The 20,464-nt window shown below is 47.0% G+C and overlaps 1 protein-coding gene across 1 annotated transcript in view; it reads right to left on the bottom strand.

Moving 5' to 3' along the window:
• GABARAP (GABA type A receptor-associated protein) overlaps positions 1 to 9,652 on the bottom strand; it is a 39,198-nt gene extending 29,546 nt beyond the window's left edge. The window contains exon 1 of the mRNA XM_086946100.1: positions 9,399 to 9,652. Coding sequence (XP_086802226.1) covers positions 9,399 to 9,488 — 90 coding nt within the window. The 5' untranslated portion in view covers positions 9,489 to 9,652. The remainder of the gene's footprint in view (positions 1 to 9,398) is intronic.
• Between the last annotated feature and the right edge of the window lie 10,812 nt (positions 9,653 to 20,464).

Here is a 20,464-nt window from a genome sequence, read left to right as displayed (position 1 = left end):
GAAAACAGATAAATAAATGGCATTGTCATTTATAATGGCAATAGCCTAATCTCTCGCAAATGCCACACACACACACCCACAGAGAGCCCCCCCCACACAGAGCCCCTCCACACGGAGCCTCCCCACACACACCCACACAGAGCCCCCCCCCCACACACTCAGACAGAGCCCCACTTGGGTCGTGGTTCTTATACCACTTTTTTAGTATATGGTTTGGTCCGCCTCTGAGGCCCAGTGTTTCTTAGTGCTATTTACTGGCCATACCTGTACCATGCGGTTTGCATCTAGTGCTTCGATAGCAGTTCATAGCTTCAATGTGCGGCACTCGATCGGCAAGCAACAATACACAGCCATGGTACTTCTGATTAAGTAAAGTGTGAATTGTCCAATGTATAATACGTGCTCACTTTAGCCTCAAGTTTACATCTCATTGTGCAGTTCTCGTGCATTCGCTAAGGGTTTTACCAATGCGATATTCAAAAGCGGTCTGTCACCACCAGTGCTCTTAACAATCGAGGAGTATTTGGGCTGGCGCTGCTCATAGGCGCTCCTCGTTAATACTGCCAACTCTTACTTGGGCGAAATGCTTTTGTACGGACCTGCACATTGGTAGTTCTGCAGTTCTAATCATCCCTACCGACACGAAGATGAGAACGGAGGCGCACTTCCTACCTTGGTTCAGCCGGGAGTCTCTGCACTGCTTGAGCGCTAATCACAAACGCGTTACTCGGGACATGGTCTGTGTTTGAACGGCGCGCGGCTGTAACTCCTGAAGTCTCACGAGATGATGCGGAGCGTGACCTGCTCCTTTTGAAAACAATGATGTTAATGGCTCCCTGCATTGGAGTGAATTACTGTCCGTTACCGGTACATACTGTATTATTTTAGCGTATACGAACCAAGGTACTTTAAGGCTCATACGAGCATTTGCAAAGGCCTATTTATTAATGCCATAGTAGTGTCCAGGGCGCGAGACTGGGGTCCACGCGGGTGGACGGCGTCCCCTCACTCTTTTGAAAGGGTGGACGCCATCCCCCCTGCCAAGAAGCTGGGCCCCACAGAAATATGCTGAACGTGTCCCGGTGTAAATTTCAGACACCGGCACACGTTCAGCACGTTACGTCACGAGGTCATTTGCATACTATCAGGCCCCCCACTTCTTTTTATAGGCCCTGGTAGTGTCCCTGTGCATTACTGGGATTAACATTCCTGACATTAATAATCAAACGTGTGGCTCAGAGTAGCGTCCTCGCACAGTGCAAGCATGCCGGTTCCTTAACACTCGCATAATTTCGTAGTCCGACTAGGCATAAGTACAGTGAATCAATTGTCAATGCATATTACAGTGCACATTGGCTTGAGGACGTTCTATCTGGGGGATGACCTGACAGACAATGACAGTATGAAGAGAAACCACCGGCACAAATTAAGCAGGCGTGGGTATGTTGCCCACTTACCTGCCCATGACAAAGGGGCAGTACGGGATGTACACTCTGATGCTCATGCAACCTGCATGGCACTTACCCGAAAGATCCTACAGTTCAGTATGGCCCCACAGGAGAGGCACTGGACCCGGTCCTTTGGCCCCACGTGAAAGAAGCCGGCGCTGGCCAGGTGTGCGCCAAACGCTGTGCCACGGTCGGACACCTTTCGAAGAACCTCAGCCTGTAGAGCTCGCGCGTAGTTCTTGTTCTTCGCGCCATCTTGCTGGTGCTCGAGCACAGAGAGACAAGTCAGGTCCCGGGCTGCGCTGTGATTGGCTGACGTCACGGGGGTGTCCCGGGCCGGCAGCCAATCACAGCGCGGCCCGGGAATGACGTCACGGGGGTGTCCCGGGCCGGCAGCCAATCGCAGCGCGGCCCGGGACAAAGGGGCGGGGCTTAAAAAACACCGCGAAACGCCCCCGAATCGCGTTTTCTGGAGAAAGCGCGATTGACAGCCTCTGTCTCCCAATGGCTAGCCTCCATTTATGGAGCTAGCCAATGAGAGACAGAGGCGGGTCATCAAGCCGATATTGAACTCAAGAGGTTTTTTTAGCGCTTGCGCACTACGTGCGCAAACCGCAGGCAAAACCTAAACTGACTGCCATCAAGGACCCCTGGTGACGCTCATTGGTTAATGATCTGATGAACAACAATCAGCCCTGTTCCAGAGCTGTGAGGTCAGGATAGAGAACACCCTCCCTCTAAGCTGCACCTACCTGAACCAAGGTACTGCAAAGAGAAAATGTATTCTTGAACTCATTTCGGTCTCCTATTAATACAGTTAGTCTTATGTCCAAAAAAGGTATGCCCGGTGAAGTTAAAAGCTTACATTGAATCCAATGGGTGATGAGTAGCCAGTGGAGACGGCATCTGACCTTGGAAACCAGATAGAATTTGGTTAACCAGAAAACCAGCGTAACTAACATATTTTGAACAATCAATGGCTTCTGAATAGTCTAAGGAAGCCCCAAACCACAAGTTGGAGTAGTCCAGTTCGTAAAGAATGACAGGTCCCACAACAGAGGATCGCAGATATTCAAGCACAAAGGAAAGAATCTTTAGTGACGCTCTTATTTAGAGCAACAACAAAAAACACACACGCACACAAGAGGACACCACCAAGTTTGCCTGTTCCCTGAAATGCGACTCTTTGTTGACCAAAAATCCCAATATTTTTAAACTTGCTACTGGGGAGGGTGTGTCCCATCTGAGGTGGTCAAACACATGGTGTTCTACAAATGCTTCTATACTTCTCCTTTTCAATAATCAAGACTTTCTTCTTACTGGCAATAAGATTCAGTTTCTGCTAATCTAGGGCTGGATGGCAAATAAACAGGACTGTGGGTACGCTGAAGCTCTGACTGAAAGGATCAAGGAACAGGATCAGTTTAGTATCGTTCTCATGCAAAACAGACTCTGCACAGAAAGATCTTAAAATACTAGCTAACGGCTGTAAGTGCTGAAAAGAATTAGGGAGAAAGAAAGCCCATGTGGAATTCTAACCAGGACAAGCTGACATAGGTATGGTAGGGAGGAAGGATCTGAGCAACTGACTGGCCACACAGGAATAATGATTTTTAACTACAGGTAGAAGGGAAACTGATCTACAATTTAATTCTTCATCTGTGTATTATTTCAGATACAAACATCAAAACTATACAGCAACCTACTGACAAAACATTCGACCAATAAATACGTGTCGCAATGCAGTCTTTTATAGTTTCCATGTTCATATACAGTTTCTTTTAGTAAATAAGTTCATTGTATTACAACTTCTAGAAATCACAATCACATCAAATGAAAATTAAATGACATTATATAGTGCCATTTTTTGTGGCCCTCATAGTACAACAACAATTGAACAGCATGTCAAATAAAGGTTTGATTATTGTGGGCAACATTCAAGCCTGTCTCCTTCCCGGGGTTATGGGGTTCACCAGGCAGTCATATACTTTAAACATGAAGAGGAATTTGGAAAATGCATACAGCTGGGCTGCACATGAAGCCGACTTACAAAACGCCATGGCTGCTTGCAAGTTTTGATCCCATCTGATTTGAACCCATCTGATTTGAACAGCGGATCAGACACTTATTGAAACCCCGTGTAAATTGGATAGAAGGGTACATCAAGCATTGGCAAAGCCAATAGGTCTCACCTACACGAGAGCTATTGGCTGTGGCAATGTGTTTTTGCCATGTTGTACACCAGTGTGGCTGCTATTCAGCATGGCTAAAGGTTAGTGGTGTGGGGTGTGGTTGATTGAGGTAGATTAGCGTAGCGGAGAGTGGGCAGATTGAGCCAGCAGGGAGTGGCGTAGGTTGGTTTAGAGTTGCGTAGACTGGGGTGGAGTGGGGTAGCGTGGAGTGGGGTCTAGCAGAGGGGGATGGAGTCGAGCAGAGCGGGATGGAGTCGAGCAGGGTGGGGTTGAGTGGGGTGGGGGCCAAGTAGAGTGGGGGTCGAGTAAAGTAGATTGGGTGGATTCGAGTAGATTGGAATGGAGTGGGATAGATTGCAGTGAGGTAAATTGAAGTGGGATAGATTGGGGTGGGGTGGAGTAGACTGGAGTACAGTAGATTGGGGTAGCGTGAAGTGGGGCAGAGTGGAATGGGGTGGGGTGGTAGATTGAGTGGAATGAGTAGAGTGGGGTAGACTGGGTGAAGAAGAGTAGGGCAGATTGGGTAGAGTAGGGCAGATTGGGTGGAGTAGGGCAGAGTGAAGTGCGTAGATAACAATGAAGTGGATTGAGGTAGACTGTAGTGGAGTGAGGTACATTGGAGTGGATTGAGGTAGACTGTAGTGGATTTAGGTATATTGGAGTAAGTGATGTGGAGGGGTGCAGAGTTGAAGGGCGTGAAGCGACAAGATGTAACACAGAGTGTCTTACAGTGAAGTGTCGTAGAGTGATGTGGTGTGGAAGGGCATAGAGTGGAGTAGAGTGAAGTGGTGTAGAGTGGAACAGCGTAGAATGGGTAACTTGGATTATGCATGGTATGCCATTATAGACAACAGATTTCTAATTGAAATTGCCATTACATTTGCACAGACCTACAGTTTTACTGCACACAAAGCTGCCCCTGTGTAGTTTTTCAATTTGCAATCCCAAGGAAGTCGGAGCTAGAATACCTGGGCCCATAAAATGTTATCTGACACTTATCAATTGTAGATCCCTGTCATGTCATATATTTGAACTACTAACACTAATGGATGATGAACAACTGGGTGTCCTGTTTCTAACAGAAACATGGCTACATGATGTCTTTACACTAGACCTCAATCAAGCGCTCCTGCAGTATATTTTATATGTAGGAAATACTGCAAGCACAAAAGTGGTGGGGGTAACGCCATCATCCTAAAAGACACATATGGATGTATATTTAATCCCATGTCTATCCCTGACTTTGAGAATATCTCTTTTGCTATAAACTTGTCATCCACTGCTTCCTTCTCAGTGATGCTAGGGTATAGACCCCCCAGGCCCATGAACTAAGTTTGCGGAAGCAGGGACATCTTAAGGATTTTTGGGCCCCGGGGTCAAATGAATTTTGGGTGCCCCGGTTCGTAAAAGCTTCGCATTTATGATCCAATTTCAGCTCTTTCCTGCCCTCTTTGGCCAGGCCACTGACAGTGCACAGGCACACTCAAAATTCTAAATTTGTTTACATCTAATATTCAGGTATAGAGCAGTGTTTTCAATATTGTAACAGCAGCGGCTCGCTAATATTACTGCAAATAATCTCTGCGACACTCTCCCATTTCTCATATGTGAGGTCCTGTTTTTGATCTGTAAATGTAACTTTTTTTTATGGATGTTGCATGAAATAGAAACACATCTGTATGCAAAATGTCTGTAATAGACTCTACAACATCACCCACATTAAAAATTAATGAAAGGAAAACAGTTTTTAAAAAAGTATCCGTTTAAGAATTATTCAAGGTCATCAGGACATGACTCTACAGAACAGAGTTGGGTCTTTCAGGGGGGACCCTGAAAGGCTTGGGCCTAAGCCAGTGCCCACATTGCCCATGCTTTAAAACGTCTCTGTGCTGGAAGTCTTACCTGTAACCCTAGCTAGCATTTCCATTGAAAAAACAAATTTCACTCTCCTTGGGGATCTACGCATTCACTTCAATGAGATCAACAACACCACTGTGCCAGGCATTTTACATGATCTAAGCTGCCTGCAGCTCACCAAAAGAGTAGAAGGTCCCACCTATGACAAAGGAAACCTTTAAGATCTGGTGTACAGTAAGAAACCTAACATTGAAATTGGAAAAGGGTTTGTGAAGCAGGGGGTTAGGCCTACTTGTCCCTAGGACAAAATAGACATTATAATGCCCTGGACCCCAAACAATATGTCCCGGGCGTCTGCTACAGGAATTAAACATCCATGGATTGTATTAAAATATTTGTTTCCACTACACTTCAGTATTACAAAGAAATTGGTTTCATTTTAACTTTTTTAATTTATTCTGAAAGATCACAGTTAATTTTTGTTGTGTGCTAGAAAAAATAACATCCTAAAGCCTACCCTATCGCATGGTCACTCAGCAGGATGGATTGTCACAAATTCTCTCACTTTGACGTCAGCGAGAGAAAGGTAAACACCAAGCTCCCTTGAAGAGACAGTCTGACATCTGACCTCAGTCTCTGAATGCCCAGCAAACATTACAAGATAAGAACAAGATTTAAAGGTCTGTTGACAGAAAGCAAGTTGGTGGAAGAATACAGTAAACAAGATTTGAGCAACGGGAGGGACGAACTTAAGCTGGACATCCTAAAGCAAATAAAGCCAGCCGATAGAAAGCCATTAAATGCGAGTTACAAACCACAAAGCCAATGGTAACCAACTGGTGGAATGGATTCCTAGGTCAACTTTATAATGTCCCCAATATGTCTTTAGAAAACCAGATCCTTGATGCTGGTTTTACGGTCCAGGGAGGGCCTGGCAGTTAGGACTGGAATATGCCACTTGGGATTATTGAAGAAAGCCCTGTAAGCCAAATAAGGGTAGTCTGGACTATTTGCATGGTGTACGCCTAAATTGGTAAAGCCAGATTCTTTCAGGCACACACTTTAATTGTTTCAGTTTGGTAAACAAATTGTAGAACTCCAATTGAAAAACAAAAAATAATGTGTGACTCAGTAATACAAGTCTAAAAGATTAATGTCATTACTGCAAATAGTGCTGTGAAGAAGAAAGCGTTATACTAAGAGGAGTAGAAAAACAGCTGATAGAAAGGCAGTAGGCACTAATATTGGCAGCAGCAGCAGCACTCCTCTGTTGAGCTGGCAGACAGGTCAAAACAGGGAAGAGAGACAGATAAGGTCAATGCAGAGATCACTTTTCAGGCCTGTACGGAAACAGACTTAGATCAAGTCCAAAAAGAAACTGCTGTTAAGCTAAAGAGTCAAATCAAACAACTCATGCACTGTCACCTGCCCAGAATTTGAGGAATGCGGGGCGGGGTCAGTTACGGTTTGCCAGCGAAACTTCTCTATTTCATAGGTAACTGACTGTATGATAGGAGGAAAATCAAATATGATGCCAATGGTTTTAAGAGGACAGAATTCTGCATTTCTTTACCATATTTGTCAGCGCTCCCTGACATTTCCGCAAACTAGAAAGATACAGTCTGGTCTCCTGACAATTATAAACACCCTAGAGCAAATAAGGAACCTTGCAGTGCAGCAGATCACGAGGGGTAGAGTGAAAGAAGAACTTAGGCTATTTTCTGCAAGGATACCAGCATACCACTTGCGTCTTAGTGGAAGAGGCTGACATTACAGCCAACCAGGATGCAGGCACTACCATTCAGTCTCGGAGTATAGGCAGCTGGCACACACCCCTACAACCCAGCATGGTGGGGTCCTTCAGTACTACTGTACCACTTTGGCCAGTAGTACATAGTATGCACATTTCTCCTCGTCAGCCGGCAGCACATAGCACTACTAATGTCTCACATTGTCCAACATCAATCAGTACTTAACGTTCCATGTTGGCTGGAGGCACGCGGTCCTGTCAGTCCTCCTCTTAGTATGTCATGACAAAGCATTACCAGCATTCCATGTTGGATGGTACCACACAGCACGATGATCACTTCTCTTTGGCCAACAGTACTCCTCATTACCAGTTACTAGACGGGATTCCCACTGTTACAAATCAGCACTATCAATGTGTCTCGCTAAATTGCAAAAGAGGTCGCTAATGTCACCCCTTGATCGGTAAATGTTTCTCGTTAACCCCAAGTATACAACGCTGCTCACTTGCTGGGAGTACATAACACTACCGCAGTGCCTCAAAGGCCAGTACAATATAAAACGACCGCAGTGCTACAGCCTTACAATGTTTTGTTGAATAGTTTCTGCACTTTGTAGTGAAACTGGCACATACACACTCACCGCCACCTGTGTGCTATCAATTTCTGAAAAGATGTCATACTTACTGTACATATGCAACCCCCAAGATCAACCGCACACAAACGAAGAACATTCACTAGGGACAGAATACGTCTCTAACCCAAAATGAAGGTTTACAGATAAATTCAATGCAAAATCCGTCCTTGAGATTTAGTTTAGATGTTTGCCAAAGATTTCTGTGTGGGGGCATTAGTTTAATTATATTCAGTGCAGGCTCAAAACTAGACTTCATACATCTACCAGAGCTCGGTAAAAGGTAAGCAGTTCTATTTGGAGTCACAATCAACAGTAACTTTAAAGACAACGGTCTCCAGCCGACTCTGCACTATAACCACTGGCGCTTATTTTAGTAGAACAGCTCGAAAGTAGCTATAAAAAGACATTTTCGAAATGATGGGCGTTTAATGCGTTCGGAGCAATACAGCCAAGCAGAAAAGTAAGATGCTGACCAAAGCCTGGATGCACAAAAAAGCTTCTGGTATATAACCCAGTCAATGCAATCCCTTCTCAGAGGGCACCAAGAAATTCTCACCAGGTCGTGGTAAGCTTGCTCCATATTCCCTGGTCCTGTTTCGTCCTCCTTGCCCAAAGCCATGTTCGATCATGTAGTAGTAGGGCATGCTCTCTACACCAAGGCTTATGCTCTCAGTGATCCACAGTGAGAGATGTGACATACTTCTCTTGATCTGAAGTATCATAATACAAACACCATCTTATTATGTTTTACTGGGTCCTTCAACCCAGTCTCCATGCACACACGGGTCTTACAATGCGGCGAAACAAGTCTGTAACCCCTCAGCAGACACCTCATGCAACTTCGCATCATTAAACCATCAGTGATCTCCTAGGTCATATAAACCGTGATCATGTTAAGGAGCAAGATCTACAAGAATGAGTGCGTTCTGGTGTAACCTTGAATAACGTGATTCAATGCCCTACGCAAGTATACGTGATTTTGTATGACGGTCTGATAGCTCCTCCTGGGCTGACACTGTGTGACCTGCAACTAAGATCTGGCAACTCCCTTATACAAAAACACCTTGTGACTGTTGTGTCCAACCTAAGTCCAGACAGGATCCATAGCAAATGTTCAAGATATAACCACTATTAAACCAGTTGAACTTCGATTGCTTGCATGCCTGGATCGCACCCCGGACTCACGTTGGACACCTCGCCCTGTGCAACATTACAACACTTCGCAGTCTCTACTACTGAGCAGACACTTTGGGTGATATTGCACCAGATCCTTATCTTTAAACCCCAGGCAGACGCCCAGTGTCACGATGTAGCAGTCGTGTTACCAGGCGCTTCCTGTCACCATGGTCACCATTATCCCTGTCCTTTAACCGCCAGATGCATTCTGGGACTTATAGTCCTGATTCAATTAAACCCAGGTCTCCCCTTTAACGAAGTGACTTGCGAAAGGGGGGCTTGGGACACGGTGACGAGGAGCGTCTGGTCGCCCTCGATGCCCCTTCCCCTGCCCCATTCTTACTGGCACACGGTCGGGATACTTCTTGCGGATCTTCTCGCCCTCGGACCGCCGCTTCTCGAACGGGTGCTCCTCCTTATATACGAACTTCATGTCGGGGCCGTGCGGGCGCTGGGGCTCTCCTGGCTCGGTGTCGGTGCTCTCTGTACCGGGGGAGCACTGGTGGTGGGTCTCCTGGCTCGGTGTGGTTCCTCTCTGTACCGGGCTCCGCTGTCTCCGTCTCTGTCTGCGGCGCAGCGATACCAACAACAACCGCGTCACCGCCCACCAGCGGCGCCGCTTCCGCATTCACAGACGGAGCTGCGCCAGCGGCGTAACCCGCCATAGACATGGAGAGAGGACTGAGCGTTACCTCTCCTTGGCGGACATCTTGGAACGGGATGACCGTGCATTAAAGTATTGACATACACAAGTATCATTCACCACGCTACCGTAACTTGGGGATGCAGTCACACTTTTCTGTTTTTTACACAAACCTGTTTTGTACTCGAGGACAACCCTTTTATTCAGAAAGCATTCACACCCACTGTCTGTTCATGGTTTGCAATTATGAAGGTCCTCCGACCTGGTACTTATATAAGTCTGTGTGTAAAGTTTCCTGTTTCCTTTTAACCATTGCACTTCTGATTCTGTTCATTTTAACAATTCTGATATATTGTATTTTCTGTTTTATCTTTAACAATTCAGTTACATTGTATTTTCTGCTTGGGGGGAAAACATCAGCTTTTCTGGACTTTCCAATTAACTTTACTGGTCTTGATTTTAAAGAAAAAGGCTTGAGATCATGCAAGAAGTGGTCCCCAGAATTCTTTAACTATTCCAGGAAGGGTGACCAACTGGCATGGTTGGGTGCAAATTCAGGAATCTGTGTAAAAATTCAGGACAAAGGGTAAACAATTCAGGACAAAACTTCAGGCCAGAAGGTCAGAATTCAGGACAAACATTCGAAACAAAAGGTACATTTTACAGACACATCAGAGGAGGCCGGTTGAGAGAACCTTGCACTCTGTTGCGTGCCTGAGTGAAACTTAAATGCCTGTGTTTGCATATTGGATGCACCTGGGTAACATGTGCCAAAATGAAACCTCTATCCACCCCAGAGCTTGGCCCCTGGTGAGGTGCCAGGAGCCCATAAACAAAAGCAGCTTGCCATGTCCTGGGCTCTGGCAGGAGGAGGCCTAGCATATTCTGTCACTGGCCCATTATCATTCTATGTGATAATTTGTCCGACATACAGAATGATAATGGCCCGATAGCTGCGTGTGCCAGGTCGGGGAGGGGCTGCTACAGGCCACTGATCACAACAGGAGAACGAGCTGGCTCCTGCAGTGAGAGTTACAGAACTCGCAGGCTGCTTGCAGGGGGACAGCTCATTCTAAAGTCTGACATTATGGGCAAAAGGCGTCCGCGAAATAATACTTCACGGACAACAGACAAGAGGCCCAAATTATGGGCAGTCTGTGAAATTTAGGGACGTTGGTCACCCTAATTGCAGTTGCTTTTTGTGTGTGACTAAACGTGGTAAATAAAAGCAGATGAATGGTGCATTTTTGCAGCCATACATTACAATATCAAAATTGGAATGCCAATATTTTTGCTTCAGGTAGGGCACCCCCTACTTTTTTGCGTGTCAAACTTATTTTTATTGAGAGTGTGCAACAAACAGAGAGTCAGTACTTTGCATCGTCAACTCCCTCATTCCCCCCATCGCTACAGATTACACAGTGTTGTAATGCTTGGGAGTATCAACATTATATCAACTGTCACTGTCCGTAACCTCTGTCTACACAACATTTCCATAACATATATAACTACCCGCCCCCCCACAGCCCACTCCCCTATGGTGGAGAAGACCTATCTGTCGCTATTGGAAAACTTAGCACTGTGAGCGAGGCGGGTGATGGTGCAGAGACCACATCGGAAGGGCATGGCTAGACGAGGAGCTGTTAGGCGCAGATTGTAGAACAGCCTACAAGAATTCTAGAACTGGAACAAATGTAGGTCCCTCATTGTGGGTGGGCACACCGCCAGGGGCAGGCGTTTTGTAATAAAGGACACCAAGGGCCCCCATCTATATTCAAAGTTCTTGTAGTCATCTCTAAAGATGTCTGCCATCCGTCCCATGGTGAGCATCTTCCTCAGACGGGAGTGCCACTGTGCCGGGGCTGGTGATGTTTTCTTCTTCCAGGAGGCTGCGATAGCCTTTTTAGCCCCACCCAGGCGTGCCCACATGATCGCCTTATCTACTCTGGTTTGCTGCCCAAGGACAGATAACCTAACATCTCTTTCATTTGAGCCAGAATCTCTTTCCAGAACTGTCTAATGGTTGGGCAAACTCACCAAATGTGGTGAAAGTCCCCCAGTAAGCCACAACCCCTCCAACACAGGTCTGAAGTCTGAGGGAAAATCTGTCTAACTTTGGTGGGAACAATGTACCAGTCAAAAGGGTCTTATAGTGTGCTGCCCTTAGTTCTAGTGAATGATTGTTCTTGGAGATATCAGACCACAGATGTTTCCAGTCTCTCTCTGTCACCACCCTACCCAAAGTACGTTACCAAAAGTGGGTGTAGCGTGGCTTCGGGGCCCACATTGTGGAGACTAGGAGACTGTACTGGAAGGAAATCACTCCCCTCATGGAACCAACATTCGTACAAATGACTCTATCAGTGTCAAATCTCGTGGGGCGGCCTCCCTGGTGGGAGGGTGTAGGCCCCAATGCTTAAGTTGTAGGTAGCAAAAGTGTTAAGTTGCTGGAAGATGGAAAACCCTTTAACAGCGCTCAAATGTGAGAATGTCATGGTTATGAAAGAGATCCGAAAGTACAAGGCATCCCCCCTCCCTCCAAGCGTCAAACAGGCCTGCCTGCAGAGCAGGAGAACATTCAGGATTTAGGTGTATTGGAGTATATGGGGAGGGGTACGTCGTCCATCCCAGACCCTTAGTGAGGTCATCCCATACTTTGAGGGTAGTCCGTGTGGGTGTGCTCAAATAAGCATTTATCGTTCTTTCGGTTAGCGGTTAGCGCTCTAGCAGCTGGGTCTCTCGGGGCTACTTAGGCGGAGCCTGACTTCCTGGCGCTGCGGTAAGAGGTAGTGGCAGTACCTTGGAACCGCTTGCTCGCCCAGGCTATAGCGCTGAGCCTGCGCTTTGATTGATGTTGTGACAGCATTATTTTAATCTTGTTTAAAACGGAATTTTAAAACTTAAAATTGATTTCCACATTGCTCGCACTCACCACCACAACACCCTACTGATTGGTGCAAGCCGTCAGAGGACACGCTCTCTGATTCGTCTTCCCGCGGAGCTAGAGGGAGGACACCACTTCCTGTTGCCAAACTGCTGGGCGGTTAGCGCTCTAGCAGCTGGGTCTCTCGGGGCTACTTAGGCGGAGCCTGACTTCCTGGCGCTGCGGTAAGAGGTAGTGGCAGTACCTTGGAACCGCTTGCTCGCCCAGGCTATAGCGCTGAGCCTGCGCTTTGATTGATGTTGTGACAGCATTATTTTAATCTTGTTTAAAACGGAATTTTAAAACTTAAAATTGATTTCCACATTGCTCGCACTCACCACCACAACACCCTACTGATTGGTGCAAGCCGTCAGAGGACACGCTCTCTGATTCGTCTTCCCGCGGAGCTAGAGGGAGGACACCACTTCCTGTTGCCAAACTGCTGGGCGGTTAGCGCTCTAGCAGCTGGGTCTCTCGGGGCTACTTAGGCGGAGCCTGACTTCCTGGCGCTGCGGTAAGAGGTAGTGGCAGTACCTTGGAACCGCTTGCTCGCCCAGGCTATAGCGCTGAGCCTGCGCTTTGATTGATGTTGTGACAGCATTATTTTAATCTTGTTTAAAACGGAATTTTAAAACTTAAAATTGATTTCCACATTGCTCGCACTCACCACCACAACACCCTACTGATTGGTGCAAGCCGTCAGAGGACACGCTCTCTGATTCGTCTTCCCGCGGAGCTAGAGGGAGGACACCACTTCCTGTTGCCAAACTGCTGGGCGGTTAGCGCTCTAGCAGCTGGGTCTCTCGGGGCTACTTAGGCGGAGCCTGACTTCCTGGCGCTGCGGTAAGAGGTAGTGGCAGTACCTTGGAACCGCTTGCTCGCCCAGGCTATAGCGCTGAGCCTGCGCTTTGATTGATGTTGTGACAGCATTATTTTAATCTTGTTTAAAACGGAATTTTAAAACTTAAAATTGATTTCCACATTGCTCGCACTCACCACCACAACACCCTACTGATTGGTGCAAGCCGTCAGAGGACACGCTCTCTGATTCTTCTTCCCGCGGAGCTAGAGGGAGGACACCACTTCCTGTTGCCAAACTGCTGGGCGGTTAGCGCTCTAGCAGCTGGGTCTCTCGGGGCTACTTAGCCCTCGCCTTCCCCCGAGCGCGCAGCGATCGCGCGCAGTGGAGCCGAAGCTACGCCGAAGAGTAGCCAAAGAGTGGCCCGTCTGCGCCCGTCCGCGACTGGACGGGACCAGGGGCCACCCACCCTGCCCACATGTCCCCCCATCCCTCCCCCGTCCTGGTCTCCTCGACAGACTCCCTAATCAGGTACTCTTCTGATTTCCTACGATCGCTTCGTCCACAGGATCACCACCAATGTTTAGATAGTGGCTGGCCCTACCCAGAAGGACCTTTCTCGTGTCGTCAGTGCGGTTTCCAAACCACTTTCAATACAAACATACCAGGGCAGTCTACTACACCTAAAGCCACACATAAAGGCTGGAAAAGCTTCCTGCTTAATGTCCGATCCCTTCCACGTCATTGCATCGAAATATGGGATACCATTCGCTGTCACAAACCAGAAATATGTTTCCTAACGGAAACCTGGCTAAAGCCTCACACTATCCCATCTGTTTTGACAGGAATCCCCACAGGATACAAAATCCTGAGGCAAGACCGCCCGATAAAAACTGGTGGCGGCACTGCCATAATACATAAAGACAGTCTCCGAATCACCATATTAGAACAAGCTCTACTTTCCTCTATGGAAATTATGATCTTCAAAATAAATACTAGTAACAAACATCACTGGAAGGGCGCTTTAGTCTACCGCCCTCCTGGCACCGATACTAGTTTTACCCTGGCTCTCACTGAAATTCTTGCTCCTCACATGAAAGCTAAAGAACATTTTATCCTACTTGGTGACTTTAATTTTCATGCAGATACACCAGAGGATCCTGATACCAAGCTCCTACTGGAGGACCTTGCCCTACTTGGCCTACATTTACGTAATAGTGGTCCCACTCACAGAGGAGGCCATACCTTAGACCTCATTTTCACTAACGATCCATCAATTTACTGTCATCCCCCCAAATCGGTATACTGGTCTGACCACAGCATGTTGGAATTTTCCTTCATGCAACTAACTAAACCTTCCGAACCTTCTGCTATCAGGAGCATTAAACGTAGACCATGGCACAAGATTTCCCCGGAAGCATTTGCAGAAACTTGGAAAACACCAACCTTTTGACTCTGATAACCCTGATTCGGCCCTGGCCAAACTTAACAACACCCTCCTCGACACAATAAACTTCTTAGCCCCTCAAAAATTGGTCAAACTACCTACGACTAATAATAAAAAAGAAATCTGGTACACTGAAGCTCTAAAAACTGAAAAACAAAAGTGTAGAATACTAGAAAAACGATGGAGGAAGAACCACTCTAGTGAAAGTAAAGAGCTCTATAAACAAGCTGCCTCCTCTTATTACAACAACATAAAAAAGGCAAGGAAAACTAGCTTACAGTCCCAAATAGATGAAGCAGAAAATTCCACCAGAGAACTTTATAAGATTCTAAGAAGCTTCACAAATCCTACAGCCTGCGAAAGTCCTGATACTTTTTCGCAGGATCTGTGTAACAAAATATCATTATACTTCGAGGATAAAATTGATATCATCTATAATAAAATACTGGCCAAACAGCCCAATAATACAGAGACGGTTGACGTTTTCTGTCCACAAACCAACTCTGAAACTTTCACTGACATTCCTGAAATTTCTAAGGACGAGATAAAATCTTTACTAAATACCACAAAAACGGGGTCCCCCCTTGATCTCCTACCCCCGAGAGTGATGAACATGCTCTGCACTGACCTCTGCCCCTCTATCCAAAAAGTTTTGAACCTTTCCTTTACAGAAGGTAAACTTCCCCAACAATGGAAAGAGGCAGTGGTGAATCCTATTCGGAAAAATGCCATCTCTCCTTGGACAGAGCTCTCTAACCTCCGTCCCATCTCTTTGCTGCCGCTCCTGAGTAAACTGGCCGAGAAGCATGTTAACATCCACTTGTCCAGGTTCATAGAGGAGACAGGGGGCCTGGACCACTCCCAATCTGGGTTCAGGCCCAACTACAGCACCGAATCAGCTCTCCTCTCCGTGACCGATAACATCAAGATGTCACAGGATAGAGGAGGCTCAATGATTCTGGTGCTGTTAGACCTGTCGGCCGCATTTGATACTGTGTCCCATAAGATCCTCATGAGCCGTTTACAGGGAGTAGGCATAGGAGGTCAAGCCCTTTCCTGGCTGGAGAGTTTTCTGTCCGGGCGCTCACAATCCGTCAGCCTGGGACCATACCGCTCCTCTTCTAGGATGCTCACGAAGGGGGTGCCACAGGGCTCATGCCTAAGCCCCACATTGTTTAATGTGTACGTGGCCCCCCTTGCTGAGATTGTGAGAAAATATGGATTCACCCCGGTGTCCTACGCTGACGACACCCAACTTCTTTACCCTTTCCATTCCTTCAACTCTAATGTTAGGGATAACTTCGCGGAAGGCATGAGGGCCATCTCCAACTGGATGGCTGTCAATCGCCTCCAATGCAATGTTGGAAAAACGGAGCTAATGCTCTTTGGTAAAGCGTCCTTACTATGGTCCCCCGACTGGTGGCCCTTAGACCTGGGACCAGTACCCACCCCAAAACAAACAGTAAAAAACCTGGGGGTGAAACTGGATCAAAGTCTTACTTTGAAGGAACATGTGAATGCAGTTGCTGGGGCATGCTTCCACACTATTGGTCTGTTAAGAAGAATTTTCCCTTACCTTTCAGACAGCTATAGAAAGACCCTAGTGCAGACTATGGTGATTAGCAAAATCGACTACTGCAACGGACTCCTCATTCAAGCCAACGAGAGCGCTATTAATCGCCTCCAGGTGGTCCAAAACACTGCAGCAAGACTGGTCTTGAATGCCCCCCCCAGAACCCCCTCCAAACCCCTGCTGCGAGAACTGCATTGGTTGCCTATACGACAACGCACCAAGTTCAAGATCTGTTGCATTGTGCACAAATGCCTGTTCGGGAAAGGCCCTAACTATCTGTCCCAAAAGCTGCCCTTCTATAAACCTGACAGAGCCTTACGGTCAAGCAACCAACTGCTTCTTAAAACCCCACTTGTCAAAAAAACCAGACAAGGTGGCAGAGCCTTTTCCCTGGTAGGGCCCAAGCTCTGGAATAACCTTCCTATTGGCCTAAGACAAACCCTTAACCATTCCTCTTTCAGGAAGAAATTAAAAACCGTCTTATTCCAGGAAGAATAAACATTCCATCATCAGTCTACAACCTAATCCCTGGTTTACAGCAGCCATCCCATCTTGCGAGCAAAAGCGCGGAGATACCTCGTAAGGGGTCGATTCTTGCGCTATACAAGAATATAAAATAAATAAAATAAAAATAAATAAATTAGGCTTCCAGAGGAGGTCCCAAATCGTTCTTCCCACTATTGTTCGATCCATGTGGAGCCAGTGCTTGTCCGACTCTCTCTTGGACCACTCCACCACCACCCTCAGTTGTGCTGCCTTATAATAGAGGCTAAAGTCCGGGAGCCCCACACCCTCCTCGTTCCTTGGTTGTCTTAACTCATGAAACGGCAGGCGAGCTCTGCCATTTTGCCATACATAGCGCATGTTGAGGGAGCATAGCCATGGGACCAAGAGCCTGGAACAAATTGAGGAGTTTGGGCAGGACTGTCATTATGATCATGTGTATGCACCCCAGTCATGACACAAACAGAGGTTTCCACCGCTTGAGGTCTTGTTGGATTTGGGGCAGAAGGTGAGGATAGTTACCCTTAAATAAACCCTCTAAGTGTGGTGTATTCTGGCTCCCCAGTTATGCAAGTTTTTTTTTAGCCCACTGAAACAGTTCTTCCCCTTGTATAAGAGTCTTCTCCCTCTCAGACAAAGTCAGGTTTAGTATGGAAGACTTAGCCAGGTTAACTCGGAATCCCACCACCGCCTCAAATTCCCTCAACTCATCCCGAAGGGCCCACAAGAAGAATGGGGGAGGAGAGTGTCATCTGGAAGTCATCTGCGAAGAGCGATAACTTGTGATCTTCACCCCCAAATCTAAGCCCCTTGATTTCTGGAGCTGCCCGAATCCGAACCACCAGGGGCTCAATACTCAGGTCAAACAGCAGGGGAGACAGTACCGCATTACCCGGCCCAAGGCAAATGGCTTGGAGCTTACCCCATTAACTTGTTTTCTCGAGCGGGGGTGTACGTAGTTGGCTTTAATCATGTTGATAAAGGGATCCTCAAACCCAAAGCCTTTCAGTGTAAAGAAGAGAAAAAAAAAGAGACCAGTCCACCCTGTCAAAGGCTTTTTCCCTATCCAGCCCTACCAAGAGAGCCGGCGTCATGAATTTTGAAACTTTTTCTATAAGATGTAGTGTCCTGCGAATATTGTAATGAGTTTGCCTCCCCTTTATAAAATCAGATTGGTCGGGGTGGATTATACCCGACATCAGGTTCTCTAGTCTAGCGGCCAAGATTGCTGAGTATAATTTGGCATCCAGGTTCAAGAGTGAAATTGGCCTGTAGGACGCACGATGCTGTCAGTCCTTCCCAGCCTTCGGAATCACCGTAATCATGGCCTCCGCCATTGATGATGACACCTGCTGGCCCTCCGCTATCAATTTAAAGAGTGAAGTCAGGTGGGGAATAATCTCCAGAGTGTATGTTTTATAAAAGTGGGCTGTCAACTCATCTGGCCTTGGGAACTTATGTAGTTTTAATGCTGTGATTACCTGTCTCACCTCCTCCTCAGAGATTGAAAGGTTCAGCCATTCATTTCAGGTTGGAGGAACTTGGGACAGTGTGAGAGAATCCAGATATCTGAGTCAGGCTTTAGTTTCTGTGGGATCTGCCCAACAGAGTTTCTTATAGAAGTCCCCAAAGATGTTCATCTTGTCGGGGTTCGAGTGTTCTATCCCCCCTCCCTCCCTCTCTGAAAATTCCTCCAATATATTCCCTTTTTCTTTTTTCCCGGAGTTGCTGAGCCAAATGCGTGCCCTCCATGTTGCCCTGAGAGTATGCGTTAAGGCGTAAATGCAGGAGAATACATTCCGCCTTATTAGTGGAAATTGCGTTAAGCTTCCCCTTTAATGCGCTGAGTTGGTACTTTAAAATCCAGATGGCCTTATTTTTATGTTCAGTTTTTATCCGCACAAGCTCTACCTCCAACGTTGCTCGTTCCACAGCTCTCTGTTTATTCAGCGCTACCATGAGTATAATGCATTTGCCCCGAAATACCGCCTCAAAGGCATCCTGATTATTTAGTGGCAAGGTTGCTATCGGGTCATTCAGTTGGAAACATTTCTTGATAGTCAAGTGAAATTAGTCTCGGAGCAACCTATCACGTGTTATGGAAATGGGGAAGAACCATCTCGGTAGCCCGTGGACAGTGCTTACCCTATTTAGGCACATTGAGACCAGGCTGTGCTGTGAAAGTGTAATGGGGTGAATCTTTGCTTCCAGGAGGATCCCTCATAGCCCCTAATTAACAAATATATATTCTAATCTTGAGTACATTCGATGGACATGTGAAAAATAAGTGTAATCCTTTACATCTGGATTGAGGGTCCTCCACGTATTATTGAGACCCAAAGATTGAAACTAGGCGAGTTCCTCCAGACTAAGGGCATGCTGGCTGGAGCCTTGGCCAAGGCCCACCGCCTAGCTGTCTAAAGCTTTGCCTTCATTGGAGGGTGGATTACGCCAAGTCCTGGAACAATGCACAGGAGAAGCCTTGGAGGTCTATTGAGTCCTTTTTCTGCACCACCTGTTGGATGGCGTCCTTAACTTTGAAGGAGTGTAGCTTAACCAGGACATCTTGGGTACGTCTTCCCTCTCCAAGTGTTGAGGGTCCCACACGATGAGCCCTCTCTATTTTGATTTTCAATTGGCGCGGCCCTAGAACCTCTGTGCAGAGACCTTCCACGAAAGCCTCCAGATCAGGCCCCTCTACACCCTCCTCCAGATCTCTAATTCTGATATTGTCTCTCCTCGATCAGTTTTTCCAAATCTTCATTTTTAAGGAGGGCCAGCTGTGGTTGTTTAGAAAGGTCCTGTATACTTTCTTGGATATCAGCCATATGCTTGTCCAAATCCTGTGTTTGGCCTTCCACCTCTATTACTCTTGTTCCTATGGAGTCCACATCATGTTGGAGGGAAGTCATAAATTCCGTTAGGTCAGCTTTAAGTTGCTCTATTGAGGCTTGCAAGTAACTCTTTAACTCTGTGCGCAATTGAGCCTTGAAGACCCTCAAGGAGGCCATCAGGTCTTCTTTGGTAAGCGACATATCTAACTCAGTGTTCCTCCAATCCTTAGGTTGCTTTTTCTCAGTGGGTGTATAAAAAATTGAGACTTTGGGTGCAGCTTTCTTTGGTGGCATAGATGCAAACCCCAGCTCCTGTGAGGGCACCGTGAGCCTCCAGGCCCTCATTGATCCCATATCTTCTCTACTTTTCCTAGAGTGTAGTTGGCTTGGGACCCTGCGCGGAGGATTGGAACTAGCCAGGAGGCCCCCCTCCAGCTAGATGGGTTCGTTGGTGGCCATCTTAGGGGCATGTCTCTTGTTGGTGACAAGTCAGCCCTCGGGGTTGTGTCTCCGGGCGGCCCAGGGACTGCCCTGGTGATTCAGGGAGTAGGCCCCCGGTTGAAGTGGCTGCCACAGTTACAACAATATGGGAACCATGTTGGAGTCAGGCGTGGCCGGGGATCATTATTCCTCCCCTGTTGGGATCAACCTTTGGCTCGCATGCAGTGGCCCGGCCACCTCAAAGC

This window comes from Lissotriton vulgaris, chromosome 12, assembly GCF_964263255.1.
Source record: "Lissotriton vulgaris chromosome 12, aLisVul1.2, whole genome shotgun sequence".
Classification (NCBI taxonomy): Eukaryota; Metazoa; Chordata; class Amphibia; order Caudata; family Salamandridae; genus Lissotriton; species Lissotriton vulgaris.
The sequence above is the reverse complement of the archived record's forward strand: the minus strand, read 5'-3'. Positions and strand labels throughout refer to the sequence as shown.